This window comes from Sturnira hondurensis, unplaced genomic scaffold (genome assembly GCF_014824575.4).
Source record: "Sturnira hondurensis isolate 20B ecotype Veracruz unplaced genomic scaffold, ASM1482457v3 Scaffold0013931, whole genome shotgun sequence".
Lineage (NCBI taxonomy): Eukaryota > Metazoa > Chordata > Mammalia > Chiroptera > Phyllostomidae > Sturnira > Sturnira hondurensis.
This window is the reverse complement of record NW_028086562.1, coordinates 4,427,096-4,441,662: the sequence shown is the minus strand read 5'-3', so window position 1 is coordinate 4,441,662 and position 14,567 is coordinate 4,427,096. Positions and strand designations below refer to the sequence as shown.

At 63.2% G+C, this 14,567-nt stretch overlaps 1 protein-coding gene and 1 long non-coding RNA gene across 3 annotated transcripts; one reads left to right on the top strand and one right to left on the bottom strand.

The window, feature by feature from the left end:
* Positions 1-3,650: 3,650 nt before the first annotated feature.
* On the bottom strand, positions 3,651-5,457 carry LOC118998213 (uncharacterized). Its single transcript, XR_005068828.1, has 2 exons — positions 4,793-5,457; positions 3,651-4,453 (listed from the first exon to the last, which is right to left on the bottom strand). It is a non-coding gene; the product is annotated as an uncharacterized LOC118998213 (long non-coding RNA).
* A 339-nt stretch (positions 5,458-5,796) lies between these two features.
* Positions 5,797-11,106, top strand: VWA1 (von Willebrand factor A domain containing 1). Of its 2 annotated transcripts, none has more exons than XM_037062218.1 (4): positions 5,797-6,197; positions 7,288-7,845; positions 9,384-9,662; positions 9,767-11,106. In XM_037062218.1, the coding sequence occupies exons 1-4, from the start codon at positions 5,924-5,926 to the stop codon at positions 10,108-10,110; spliced, it is 1,455 nt and encodes a 484-aa protein (XP_036918113.1). In that variant the 5' UTR covers positions 5,797-5,923; the 3' UTR covers positions 10,111-11,106. The 2 variants fall into 2 exon arrangements, with proteins under 2 accessions (XP_036918113.1, XP_036918114.1); XM_037062219.1 differs by having other exon boundaries at positions 5,800-6,197; positions 9,770-11,106.
* The last annotated feature ends 3,461 nt before the right edge of the window (positions 11,107-14,567 follow it).

Below are 14,567 nucleotides of genomic sequence, written 5' to 3'. Positions count from 1 at the left end.
AGGAACCTCCAGGACATCTTTAAACGTTCCAACATCCGGATCACAGGGGTACCAGAAGGGGAAGAGGAACAGCCACGAGTGGAAAACTTATTTGAACAAATAATAAAGGAGAACTTCCCCAGTCTGGCAAAGGAAATAAACTTCCAGGAAACTCAGGAAGCTCAGAGAGTCCCAAACAAGTTGGACCCAAGAAAGAACACACCAAGGCACATCATAATTGCATTAGCCAAGATTAAAACGAAGAAGAGAATTCCAGAAGCAGCAAGAGATAAGGGGACAGTCACCTACAAAGGAGTTCCCATCAGACTGTCAGCGGATTTCTCAAAAGAGACTTTATAGGCAAGAAGGGGCTGGAAAGAAGTATTCCGAGTCATGAAATCCAAAGACCTACAGCCAAGATTGCTTTATCCAGCAAAGCTTTCATTTAGAAGGGAAGGGCAGATAAAGTACTTCTCAGATAAGGTCAAATTCAAGGAGTTCATCATCACCAAGCCCTTATTATATGAAATGTTAAAGGGACTTATCTAAGAAAAAGAAGATAAAAATATGAACACTGGAAGGACAGCGAACTCACAGTTATTAACAACCGCACCTAAAACAAAAGCAAACTAAGAGGACAGCTAGATCAGGAGCGGAACCATAGAAATGGAGATCACATGGAGGGTTAGCAACAGGGGAGTGGGAGGAGGAGAAGGGGGAGAAGGTGCAGAGAATAAGTAGCATAGACGGTGGGGAGAAAATAGACAGGGGGAGGGGAAGAATGGTATGAGAAATACAGAAGCTAAAAAACTTATGACACATGGACATGAACTAAAGGGGGGGAATGTGGGTGGGAGGGGTGTGCAGGGTGGAGGGGAATGAAGGCGGAAGGGGACAACTGTAATGGCATAATCAATAAAATACATTATTAAAAAATAAACATCCAAACCTGGAAGAATTTTTATGAGTTTATTTGAACCAAACTGACGATGATTGTGAGGAAGCAAAGCCTCAAGGGACGGACAACACGCTCCGGAAAATGGCTGTTTTGCACCTCGCTTTGTACATCACAGCCAAAAGAAGAGAAACCCACTGGGGAGAGATCAGGGAGGCGGGAGACGCCAGGCGGGGCGGGGACGTCTGCGACTGGGGTGCAAAGTGAGGTGGTAGACACTGCTTTGCACAGGGGGCCACGGGAGAGCTCACAGCTCACAGGGTGACTGACAGCAAGGGGCTCTGTGGCCGCTGGGGCGCTGGCTGTGCCGGTCCTGCCCGCGCAGTTCCACAGGTGTGTGGTCGTCGTAGATGCGAAGAGACACCACGGGCTCAGTTTAGGTCAAGACGGACCTACGTCAGGGAGGGTTCCAGCCTGGCAGCCTAGGATGGGACTGCGCGCCACAACCTGCTTCTAGTCAGACAGCTTTGGTTTCAGACCCTCCTGCTCGGTCGCTTTAGGTCTCGGAGTCTGTGAGGCCACCATGCAGGCCTCGCCCAAGCGGGCTGGGGTTGGCACGTGGTCCCTTTTCATCCACAGGACAATGATCGCTCTTCCCCTCAGCCCTGCAAGGCAGGCCTGCTTCAGGGACTTCCAGCTCCGTGAAAGCCTGGCTAGTGGGCCTGGGGACGACTCTGCTTGGTCCTGTCCCTCCAGCTTGCACCCAGCTGGGGGCCTGCCCCCACCCAGACCTGTGGGCCGGGCAGGAAGTGAGCTGGGTAGCATTTGGAAGGACAGAGACCTCGTTAAACACGACACCGACACCATTTTACTCTTCCAAGCTTGTCCCCAGGACTGGAAATGGCTCAAAGCAAGAACAGAACTGACCAGCTCCCTGCAGCCACAGGCGGAAGGGACCATGGAGCAACCGGCAGCCTCGAGTTACAACGCCCCCGGCAGCCCAGGGGCTTCACCACAGGAACCCCCCCCCCTTTTTTTAACCCGACGTTAATCCAATGAAAGCCCAAAGCCCCCACCCCTCGGTGCTGGAGTACTCCTCCCCACCTCGCCCCTCCCCTTTCCCAGAGAATGAACAAACACTTGACTCCCTACACTTCCTTCTCTTGGTGAATTCCTTCACAGCCCGCGTCGCCGACCACCCTAACCGTGTGGAGGAACACGCTTTCCCCTGTCCCCAAGGTGCTTCTGGCCGGTCTGACATCGAATAGACATCAGGCAGATTAGCAACAGGAAACAGCTGACTGTGTACGGGAACCCCACAAACGGGAGTCTGAGACCCACAGGCACGAGAGGTCCGCAGCCAGAAAGGGATCGTGGGTGGGTGGGTGAGAAGGGCAGGTGCGTGGTGAACACGAACACCTTCTGCCCGACGAACACCTTCTGCCCGACGAACAGGTCAAGAGACGTGAACTCCGGTCATCGCCGGCCACCGGCAAGCCTGCTGACTCAAGTTCTCCGGGCAGGTGTGGGAGGGGCACAAGTGTCTTCAGAGCCTGCAGCTGAAGTTGCCTTTAGCTCGAGACACTCCGCCTGCTGCTGAGGCCCATCTTGAGGGACCTGATCTGGACCCCCACTGCAGGGCCCGGCGGAGCGGTCTCTGGGGTCTGAGGCCCCTGCTCCGGGGAGTCCCCACCAAGGAGGTGACGCAGGCTTGACTCATCCTGCCCCCTCCTTCCCCTGGAGGCCTGTCGAGACCCTATCCAGGGTTGCCGCAGGGTGCGACGGTCACCTCCAGGTCACGGAAAGTCCCAACGGAGGGAACCAAAGCTACGGGGCTCACCTCTGCAGAACACCCCGTTAGTTCTCTGCACAGGCTAGAAACCCAGGAGCGGCTGGGTGCCCGCCTTCCTCTCTGCTGCCCACTCCTGCCCACCAGGCTCTGGCGGTGGCAGCCCAGGTGGCTCCCCACGGGCCCTGGTCTGCCCAGCAAAGGAGGCCTCACAGCCCACCCCCACCCCCACCCCCAGGCCGCCTTACTGCTCTGGCACACACCTGCCTGCCCTGCCCCAGGGCCTCAGCACTCCCTGCCCCTCCGTCTGACACAGCCCCGCCCTCGGTGGGGAAAATAAGGACAGCGCTGCTTGGCCCCTCTAACCCCGCAGCACTGCGGGGGACAGGGGCTGTGCCCAGTCCTGCATATCCTCACTGCAGACCCTGCCTGCCGCCGGGCCCAGCACTGAGGAAGGACCGATGTAAATGGAGTGCTACACTCAGGCTGCCCCTGCCCCTGCCCCTGCCGGGGGGAGGGGGGGCAGGGTGGGGCCATCAGCTCTGGGCCACAGAGGGCCGGCTGGGCTCCTGGGGATGAAAGCTGGGCCCCACAGACCCCCAGACAGGCCCTCAGGTCCTGGCACGTCCCTGACCACAAACAGGCAGGTTAAGTCTGGAAGAATGTGTGGTGGGGGCGGGGCAGCAGGGTCTCTGGGTCCTGCTGCTCTTGGATGTCCCGCCCTGTCTCACTCCCTGCTGTGGGTTGTGCTGGGGGGCTTGGCGTGCCCCCACCCCGTCCCAGGGCCATGGCAGCGGCCCCTCTTCCTGTTCCCGCCTCTGTGTGGGTAGATCCAACAACCGAAAAACAACTGAAGGTCGGGGCAGCCCCCAGGGACGGGGCAGAGGCTGGGGACAGGGCCCAGGCCCATCTGCCCCTCAGAGAGCCCCGGGCTGAAGTCAGGGGTGAGGTCAGAGGTCCCGGGAGCTGCCCTTTTCCTTGGGGTTGACATGACCACAATGAGCTGGGGACAAAAGGCCCTTCTTCTCAGCAGAGGCCTGGACTGTGCGGAGGAGGCAGGGGCGGGGCCTGCAGAGCAGCGTCCCTGGTTTCCCGGAACCCTCTCCACCTGCTCTGGACAGACCGGCGGGTGGGCCTGCTCCAGGAAGTGATGCACGTCACACCGGACTCCCAACTGGACCAAGGCCACAGTCCCAGGGCCAAGTCCCAGTGGGGGAGAGGCTGGGGGGGGGGGTCGGGCAGGCCTGCTGTGTCCTAGTTCCTCTGCCCTCTCTGGTCCCCCTGGCCCCCCCCTCCCCGCCTGCCCTCCCTCAGAGAGGAGCTTTCCGGACCATTATGTTTGTGCTTCCTCTGGCGTCTGCCTCAGGCTCAGCCTTGGCCCTGACCAAGGCACCCCTGGCTGACCCCCACCTCCCCTGGGACTCTCCGTCTGCCCCTGTCTCCCCGGGGCAGGTGGGAGGGCCAAGGGACATAGAAGTGAGACCCGGGGCCAGGGACCAGGGGTGATGATGAGGCAGAAGGCATCTCCTGGGGGCCAGGCTGGGGCTCAGCTGGTGTGAGACGCTGAAGTGACTGCCACAGAGCCGGGCGGGAGTTCCTGGCCAGGGCAGGTGGCCGAGCTCAGGGCGGGCTGGGCAGCAGCCCTGGCTGAGGACTCCCACGGCCAGGCGTCCCATCCCTTCTCCCTCTCATGTGGAGGCTGGAGGGCGGCTGCTTCCTCGAGGGCTTGAGTCTGGGCCAAGAAGACCCGCTCAGCTTTTCCAGAAGGGACGGAAACTTCCCCGTCAGCCCTGCAAAGCAGGCCTTGCCTTCCGACCTACTGGGCCAGGAGTAAGGGACCAGTAGGGAAGGGCCCACCTCGGCCCAGCTCCTGCCCCAGAGAGGTGGGGCCCAGGGACTCGAGGGTGAACCAGGAAGCGATTGTGCATGTCTACAGGGGTGCGACCCCCCTCACAGGCCCCGGGCCTCCTCCATTCGTGGCCGCTGCCTGGCTGGCCTCTGCTCACAGCCTTCATCTCCACAGCAGCCCCAGGCAGCCTCTCATGCTGGGTATCGGGGGGCGAGTGGGGCTCCTCTGGGCCGCAGCCCCTGGACTTTGGCAGCCCAAGTCCATTGCTCCCACCACGCACCACGAGGCCCAGGCGGAAGCACCAGGCAGTTTCTGGTCCCGCCGAGGCCTGAGGTCTGTGGAGCCGAGCCAGCATGGCCACTGCCAAGATTCCCAGCGAGGGGTGGGGGCGGCGGGGACACAGTTCTCATTTCGTTCCTGCCCCAGCTTCTCAGGCTTGGCTGGGCCACTTCCTTTTTTAGGCAAAGTGGAGCTCAGCCCGTCTGCCTGCTCCTCACCTGCCAGAAAGAGAGGAAGGAAGGCCATTGAATCCCATCCGTCTCCTTCTCCTTCTCCGAGCATCCCCTGGGAGGTGGGGTGGGGAGGGAGCATCCTGGCAGCTGAGTCACCACCCAGGGGCTCAGTGCCCCCAGCCCTGCGGGAAGAGCGGTGGGAAGGGGCCAGTGGCTACCCCGCAGGAAGGCATCTTAGGAGTGAGGCATCAGGCTCTCCTCCACCCCGTGTTCTGCCCAGGGGACGCTGCCCCGCCCTGGGGGGCTAAGTGCCCCTTGGGGGCCACCTCTGGTCTGGCCTAGCAAGGCTCAAGAGCTGGTCCCTCCAGAGGGGGCTCCAGTGGGCTGCTGGGGGTCTGTCCTCAGGCATGGAGTCTGACCTCAGTGCCTGGCCCCTCGTGGGGCAGGGTATGTGGGTACAGCAATAGGCCTAACATGGTCACGCTGGGCAGGGTCTGGATCAGCCTTCTCCAGCGCCCGTACCTCTTCCTCCTGGAAGCCAGGGGGCTGGGAGTTTTGTGCTCCCCAAGAAGCCCCCCTCCAAGTGTCTCAGGCTTGTGGGCTGTGTCCCATGCCCTGCATCCTGTCTAAGGTTGGCCCTTCAATCCCTGTTGGTCCGTCCTTGGGGACACATGTCCCAGCCCCCAGTCACCTCCCCCAGCCCTGTGACCCAGTGGAGATCAGGGCCTGGGCTTTGTTGGTGGCACGTTGTTCTTCGAGTCACCCCCATCCTCACACTTTCTGGACCCGTGGGACTTCCACCTCCGTGAAAGCCTGGCTAGTGGTCCTGGGGACGACTCTGCTTGGTGGCCCCCTGTCTGCTCCTGGTTGGGGGCAGGGGGAAGAGGGCAGGGCAGACCTCACAGTCTCGCCGGCCGCCGAGAAGAAGGACTGCCTTGTCTGTTTGCGTGTGTGCCCACATGGGCGAGTCGGAGTCCCTCCTTCGTGCGCGCGCCACCCCAGAGTCCCGGAGTCTGGGCAAACTACTCGGCTGTGCGCGCACACCGAGGCGGGGCCTCTCGGGGGCGGGGCCCGGGTCCAGCTCGTGCGGCGGCGCGCGTTGCCGCCCAGGAGCGAGCCAGCGTGGGGCGAGCGGAGTCCGAGCACGCCTCGTTCCGTCGCGCGCGATGCTGCCCTGGACGGCGCTTGGCCTGGCCCTGAGCCTGGCGCTGGCGCGGAGCGACGCGGAGCTCGGTGAGTGCGGCGGGCACTGAGGCCGGGCTCTGCCCCCCACCCCCCGCGCCACCCCCAGCCCGGGGCCATCGCTCTCCTCCCGCGGCCGCGGGGCCGGGGTGGCTGGCAGGCGGGCGGACCCAGATGTCCCAGGAGGCTCTACTGAGCGTGGAGGCTGCGTTCTGCCCTGTCGTTCGGCCCGGATCCTGGGGCCTGGAGGGGAGAGGGAGGTGTCTGTCCATGAGGCTGTCCCTGCCTCAGTTTCCTTCCCTTGGAATGACCCCTAGTAGAGGGGTGACAAGAAGGTTGGAGTTGGCTTACTGAATTAGGGAAAACTGAGGTCCCAAGACCCAGGCCAGATCCAGGACACCCCAGTCCCCGTCTGCCAGTGGCCCGGTGGTGGCCAGGCCTATGTGTCCCCAGGGGTGCCAGGAGGAAGGGGAGGTCCAGGAGGTGCTGGTGGAGCTCTCAGGCTTCTGTGTCAGGTAACTTGCTTCCTGGGTGCAGACAGAGCCCGAAGATGGGGCTCGGGAAGGGGTGGCACCACTCCCACCTCACCATCGGGGGCTGTGGGAGGGGCTGTGACATGTGTCCTGCCTCCCCCAGTCTCACCAGCTGCTTTGTGTCCCCTCCTCCATGTCCCACCTGTTGCCTCACCTGGAGGCTGAGCTGCATGGCTGAAGTCCAGCCTGTGGCTGCTTCTCTGGGTACAAGCCTGAGCCACCCAGGCCAGTCCACCTGCTACTGCCTCGGGCTCTGGGCCAGGACCCTCGGCCCCAGCCTGGTTGCCGTCTGCTGCAGAAAGGGGGTGGAGTGGGGGCTTGGAGGGGTCTGCTTCCCTTTACAGATGGGATGAGCTGAGACTACCCCAGACCCATGACCAGGGTGCCCAGCTGCGACCCCGAGAGTGCGGACCTCCTGTTAGCTCGGACCCTTCTGCGCCCTGGACGCCACCCCCAGGGCCTTTGGGGTGGGGCCGAGCAGGCCCTCAGGGCTTACCTGGGTGAATGCCAGCACCCACTCGGGAAATCCCAGGCCCTGGGGGCCCTGCCGTGGTGTGGAGCTGTCTGGTAGCCACTGCATGGGGCTGAACCCTCCCCCTCTCCCCCAGGGCCCCCGGCGTCAGCCCCCCAGGGGGACCTGCTCTTTCTGTTGGACAGCTCGGCCAGTGTGTCTCATTATGAGTTTTCCCGAGTTCGGGAGTTTTTGGGGCAGCTGGCAGCCCCACTGCCCCTGGGCCCCGGGGCCCTGCGTGCCAGCCTGGTGCACGTCAGCAGCCAGCCACACACCGAGTTCCCCTTCGGCCAGCACAGCTCCGGCGCGGCTGTGCAGGATGCCATACGCTCTGCGGCCCAGCTCATGGGCGACACCAACACCGGCTCGGCGCTGGCGTACGCCAAGGAGCAGCTGTTCGCTGAGGCAGCTGGAGCCCGGCCCGGGGTGCCCAAGGTGCTGGTGTGGGTGACCGATGGCGGCTCCAGCGACCCCATCGGGCCCCCCATGCAGGAGCTGAAGGACCTTGGCGTCACCGTCTTCATTGTCAGCACCGGCCGCGGCAACCTCCTGGCACTGTCAGCCGCTGCCTCAGCCCCCGTAGAGAAGCACCTGCACTTCGTGGACGTGGACGACCTGAGCATCATCGCCCCGGAACTGCGGAGCTCCATCCTCGGTGGGTGGAAGTGGGCGGGGCTGGGGTGAGGCCCAGGCGAACCCAGGAAGAGAGAGAGCCGTGGGAGCCTTCAGGAGGAACAGCTCCTGGCCCGGCACTCTCTGATGGGCCCAGCCCACTGCTGGAGGCCCCACAGAGTGGGGGGGGGCATGGTGCAGGCGAAGGCCAAGGGCTGCAGTGGGTGGACGTGGCTGAGTGGAGGGGAGCTGAGAGGAAGGAGGTCCCAAGCCCGAGGACTCTGCAGGTACTCCAGAGTACACTGCATAGTGGGCCCTGGCACTGGGAGCCAGGATGGTGGCAGGACTACTTTCTTGGGGCCCCATTTTCCTCGACTGCTCCCTGGGATGAGGACAGCTAGAAGGCTTTAAGCAGGTTTGCTGGCAGCTCCCCACAGACTTTCTTCTGGACTGATCCAGCCAAACCCCACCCAGGCGGGGCTGGCAATGAAGGGCCTGGGCGCTGGCTCGGCCTACTGTAGCCACTGAAAAATACCACTAACCCCAGGGTTCCTCCCAAGCGTCCGCCTGTGGGTTAATCATCCACCCAAACCCGGAAGAGGTGGGCCTGTGGCTTGTGGAGAGGGGTCCAGGGTGCTTCTGACCAGTTTCTCCAGGGACACCTGGCCCCTTGTTGTCCCTGGTGAGCCACTGTGACTGAGCCTGGGGTGGGTGAGGGGCAGAAGGAGAGAAAGCAAGCAGCTGGACAGGCAAAACAGAGTCTGCAGGGCAGTGTGGGAGCTCCAGGGTTGGGAGTGGGCCTGGGGGGTGGGGAGCAGGGAATGGGCAGGAGAGTGGGGGCCAGGCTGGCAGCTGGGCGCCTAGCCTCAGAGGAGGCGGCAACAGGATGGTGACAGGCTTAACCCTGCCCAGACACGCATCAGCCGTGCCCGCTAGCACGGTCACGGCTGGCTCAGAAGCAATGCATGCTTGGGGGAATCCCACTTTGGGACTCACATTCTCCTGTGGACCTGAAGTGGACAGCATGTCCAACCTTAGGTCCAGCTGCTCCTGGAGTGGTCGCACCTCCAACACCCCTCAAGGAGTCCCCTGGGGGCCTTCCCCCTCCCAGTTTCACCATCGGCCTCCTTTGCCTTGACTCTCCAGAGCTGAGCTGTCCCCTGACCCTATGCCACTCTGGCTGTGGGGGGGGCTGGGGGTCTGTTCTCAGACACCACCTGGGGCCCTGCCACCTTTCAGGGACCCTTGTCCATGTCACTGGACTGGGTAGGAGGTGGCTGAGACAGCTTCCCCGGAGGGCTGGGGCTGAGGCAGGCAGGGAAGGCCGTGATGGGGCCAGAAGCTGGGGGGCTGCCATCCTGCCCATCCTGGGCCTGTCACCAGTTTGTGTGATATTAGCATCTGCTGGGCGGGGCTGGCCTGGCTCCTCAGCACTCCTGCTCCCCGCGTCTTACTGGTGGGTGCCCCCCACCCTTGCCTCGGATATCTGGGTCTCCGATATCTCCTGAGTCAGCAGTTAGGGTCCCAGGCCTGGGTGGGAGGACGCGACCTTGCTTCTCCATCCTCTTGCACTACCCGCAGACGCTTTGCAGCCGCAGCAGCTCCGTGTTTCTGAGGTCACGTCCATCGGCTTCCGCCTGGCCTGGCCACCGCTGCTGAGCGTGGACTCAGGCTATTACGTGTTGGAACTGGTGCGCCGTGCGGAGTCGGGAACCGCGCGCCGACAGCAGCTGCCGGGGAACGCCACGGGCTGGGCTTGGGCCGACCTGGACCCCGACACGGACTACAGCGTGGCGCTGGTGCCCGAGTCCAACGTACACCCTGTGAGGCCCCAGCACCTGCGGGTGCGCACACTACCGGGTGAGCCGGCGGGACCGGGGGCGGGGACGCGGGCGGAGGGGAGCGGGGCGCGGAGGCGGAGCGCTTAGGGTTGGGACCCCACCCACTCACCCGCACTTCCCCAGCAGAAGAGGCCGGGCCGCAGCGCATCGTCATCTCGCACGTCAGGCCGCGCAGCCTGCGCGTGAGCTGGGCCCCGGCGCTGGGCCCGGCGGCGGCGCTCGGCTACCAGGTGCAGTTTGGCCCGCTGCGCGGTGGCGCGGCGCAGCGCGTGGACGTGCCCGCCGGCAGCAACAGCACCGCGCTGCAAGGCCTGGCGCCCGGCACCGCCTACCTGGTGACCGTGACGGCGGCCTTCCGCTCGGGCCGCGAGAGGGCGATGTCGGCCAAGGCCTGCACGCCGGACAGCGAGCGCAGCCGCGCCCCGCGTCCCCCGCCGCCGCCGGGGCCGGGGGGCCCGGGGCGGTGAGCTGGCCGCCCCGTGCGGTCCAGGGCCCCTTCTCCCGATGCCGGCCGGGGAGGCGCCCACCGCCGAAACCTGGGTGTGGGCCTCGGGGCTGGGGGTGCGGGCCGGGTCTTGGCTGCGCGGCGACTCCCCATGACCCCTAAATCCTCTCTCCATGGCCGGACCCTCCGATGAGCTTCTGGCCGCAGCGCTGGCCCTCGCGACCCCCTCCCCTGCCCGGCCTGGAGCTGGGTGTTCGGTGGTGTCCTTTGGGCAGCATTTAGCGGGGAGATGGAGAGGGAGTCTGGACGCGGGCTGAGAACATCGGACCCGGGACAGGCCCTGGACGGGAACTGGAGGGTGGACCTCCCCTTGGTGTGAAGGACCAGGCCCTCTTCGGGCGAGAGCTAACTTCTGGAGCTTGGCCCAGGTGGCCACTCAGGTCCGGGGCCTTAACAGAAAGGGGGGGAAGAGCGGGAGCTGGCTCCGGCCGGGCCCCACAGGCTCCATTGACGGAAAGGGTCAACACAAGGGTTGGAGGGGGAGTGTGAGGAGGTGGACTCAGCAGTCAGCAGCTGCTGGGTGGCAAGGTGTTCTTAGGTGGGACGCTGAGCTAGTGGTGTGGGGCCAGTACCTGCCAGGGACAGTGGCCCTGCCTTCCTGTTCCAGCCCTTGCGGGGCCCAGGTCCAGGTACCTTGTGGGAGGACCAGAGCCTGGCATCAGGTTCGGGGACAGCACTGGCAGGGAGCCTCCTTTCGCTTCTGGGCTGGAGGGGGGGCTCCCTTGCTGGGGTGGATTCACTGAGGCAATTCTCTGCATCTTCTGACACCCCCCTCTGCCACTACTTCCTGTCTGGGGCCACCAGCCCGGCCCCAGCGCAGGCAGCACTGCTCCCCTCAGCCCCAGCGGGCGTGTCCGCGGCCTGTCCCCCACTAACGCCCCACACTGGGAAACACCGTGAGCCGGTGCTCACGTGGGCGGCATGCAAACTAAAATACAGTGGATCAGACGTGAACCGAGTCCTGTGGTCTCCTCGGAATACTTTGCTCCTCGTCGAACCTCCAGCCCATGAAAGGTCCCTCCATGCTAGGGAAGGGGGGGGTCTTCTGTGGCCCCCCTGTGCGCCAGCTGTGCAGACAGACCTGTTCTGTGGGCCGGGTCCACCGGGCGGGTGAGGCATGGGCTGGGGCAGTGGGGATGGGCACTGCCGGGCCCTCTGCCGGCAGTGACGCCCTCGACCACAGTGTGACTGACTCTCTGACTTTCTTCTGCCCCACCCAGCAACTGCTGGATTGAGGGGTGGTCTCGGGCCCCGACAGGGCTCTCAGGCTGGCGGTGTGTGTGAGTGTGTGCGTGCGAGTGTGTACATGTGAGGGTGTGAACCTTCACTCCCCGAGCATCACATGATCATTCAGCCCCTACTCAGGCCCTGAGACCTGCCCCATCCACCATCCACCAGCCCTGTGTGCTATGGGCATTGGGAGGGCCCACCGTGTGGCAGCCCAGGGCTTGCCTACGTGGCAATGTGACAAGAGAGAAAGCCCCCCGCCGCCATCGCCCTGGCCCTGGCCCTGACTGTGGGAGCTGAGGAAGCAGGTTCAGAAAGTGGGGCTCAGGTGGTTGTTGCGTTCCTCCTCCATGTCCCCCAACCCCACTGAGTCAGGCCCAGGGGACCCTGAGTGGAATGGTGGCCTGTGTGTACATTGTGGGTTTCTGTTTACGCCCTGACTGGTGGTCGGCAGGCGGCTGAGGGTCAAAGGCTCCTATGATCTTAGCAGCTGCCCTGCCCTGAGGTGGGGAGGTGTGAACAGCAGGCATCGGGGTGGAGCCCTCCTGGGGCCTGGGTCTTGGTCCGGTGCTGCCCCTGAGGGTCAGAATGTCCCCCACTCAAGCTCGTGGCTCCCACACTGATTCTCCTGGGTGTGCACAGATCCAAGACCATTGGCCGCTCAGAGAGGTCCCCTTCCCCACCGAGCCCCTGCCCACTGGCTGGTCCTTTCCCAATAGCTGTCACCCACTTGAGACTACATGAGTGACAAGCTTCTCCCCCCAAAACGTGCCTGCAAGCCCAAGAGAGGGCAGAGTGGCAGGAGACAGACCCACACCCTGGAAGTGGGTGGGGTTCCCCTCATCTCTGCTGGATGCTGAGACGAGGGGAGAGGGGCCCCACTCCCATCTCCCTGCCAAGGAATGCAGCTGCTGGCGTCCCTTATCTCGGAAGCGCCGCCCTTCCTGTAGTCCCAGGCAGTTCTTTAGGGGCTTTGAGTCTGAACCACAGTGGGAGACAGGCTGGAGAAAACAGTTTTGTCCCAGTCTCCTCCCCTCCCTGACGCGTAGGCCCTGACCTCACTCCCCTCCTGGGGCAGGGCCCCCTCCTGACGCCTGTCAGTACTGACGCCTTCTACTCCACACCTTGGGCACCCACGGGCTTCCCCCTGAGCCCATGAAAACCAGAAGGGGCTGTGCTGGGGTTGCTTTCTGGTTGAGGTTCCAACCTGCACAGTGGGCAGGCACCCCAAGGCAGGCGTGGGTCGGGTGGGCCTCTCGCAGGGGACCCCAAGGGGAGGCCTCTCTAGCGTAGAGGGGCACCCCTGTGAGAGTTGTTTTCACAGCTGTGCTGGTTCTGCTGATGTCCCTGATGTGATGAGAGGTCGGGCGTTCACCCAGGCTGGGTGTGGGCTCCTCCTCCTGGGGGCCCTGGGCTCTCCAGCTTCGTGAGCTCTTGGACAAAGTCCGTCTGTGGGGTCTGGAGCCTGGAACCTGGAGCCCTGGGTCTGTGAAGTGTCCACCCGGGGGTGTGGCAGCCAGTTCAGGACCCCCTGGGCAGAAGCTGTTGACTTGGCAACAGCCCCTCACAGGGACATGCCAGTGGCCAGTCCCCAGCCTCCTACTGGGGAGAAGGGACAGTTTAGGAAAATAAAACTGAAGTGCACAGCTGTGTGTCTGCTGCTTTTTTTCTGGGATGAAAAAATTTCCTCCAACATCTATTACAACAAGCAAAACATGGATGGGAGTCGCATCTGTCCCCAGAAGTGAGGATACTGAGGCGGGTGCACAGAGAGGCCCTGCCCCTTAGGGCTCAGTCCCCGGGCTGGGGGCCCTGACCCCGCTGCTGTTCCCGGAAGGGCCTCTGCCCGGTCCCCTGGGCAGGGGCAGGCGGCAGCAGGCAGAAGCTTCTCTGCACTGTGCTCTCACTAAAACACCTGCCACTAATTGCCACATTTCAGACATGCAGGAGAAGGCACCCGTGACAAATGGTAGCATCTTAGCCACCAGCGTGCAAGCTGTGCTGGGAGAAAAGGCCCTGTCCCCGCCAGCTGTGGGCAGAGAGAGGCCCTGATCGCAGTGTCCAGGGGCGCGGAGGCCACGCCCTACCTGAGTGCGCAGTGCTGCGGAGGAGAGGGCTCGAGCCAGGAGCTCCTCAGCCGGCCACCACGGGCCGGCCAGCTCCTGCTCCTGCTCCTGCTGCCTCCTCTGCTACCAGCCCCTACCAGAGGGGACAGTGCTCCGGGCCAGGCTGGGGCTCCTCCCGGGGCCATGGCCCTCACAGGTGCCCACTCCCAGCCCCTCCCGGAGGACACCATGGTTCCCCGAGTGGCCATGGGCTCCGAGTGGCTGTCGCTTCTGAGGTCCTTCCAGACTGTGGTCCTCAGCCCCTGGCCAGTGCTGGGCGAGGAGGCTGCTGGTGTCTGAGTGTGGCGACCCCGGGGCCATAGGGTGCCGCAGCAGGGCAAGGGGCCTGCAGAGAGCTGGGGGACTGCTCCCCCACTCCGCTCTTTCTCACTCACTTCATTTTACTTTTTGTTTTTTTAAGATTTTATCAGTTATTTTTAGAGAGAGGGGAAGGGAGGGGGAGAAGCAGCCCCGTGAGAGAGGAGCATCATTCGGCTGCACCTCACACTCGCCCCATCCGGGGACGAACCTGCAACCCAGGCAGGTGCCCTGACGGGAGTGGTGGGGAGCAGTCCCTGAGCCACAGGGGTCAGGGCCAGCCATTTCTTTTTCTTTACAGTTTGTGTTCAATGCAAATCAATTCCGTAACATGAGAAGTTACTAGGAAGCAAAGCAGCCGGACACAAACACCATACACAACCCAGCGTAGATGCACCGCGCTCAGGCCCGACGCCAAAGGCAGCTCGGAGCCGCCCGGCCGGGGGCTGCTGCAGCCCTTGCCAGACGCGGGGAAAGGGGGTTTGGTGGCCGGGCTCACTGTTTGGGCTCCTTCAAATACTGCTTGCAATTCCAGCGTTAAGATTTGTTGATTTTACCTTCAGAACAATCTTTTTTTAAAAAGATTTTATTTATTTATTTTTAGAAAGAGGGGAAGGGAGGGAGAAAGATAGGGAGATAAAGATCGATGTGTGGGTGCCTCTTGCACGCCCCCTACTGGAGACCCAGTCCACAACCCAGGCCTGTGCCCTGACTGTGAATCGAACCAGCTCCCCTTTGGTTCGCAGGCCAGTGCTCAGTCCGCTGAGCC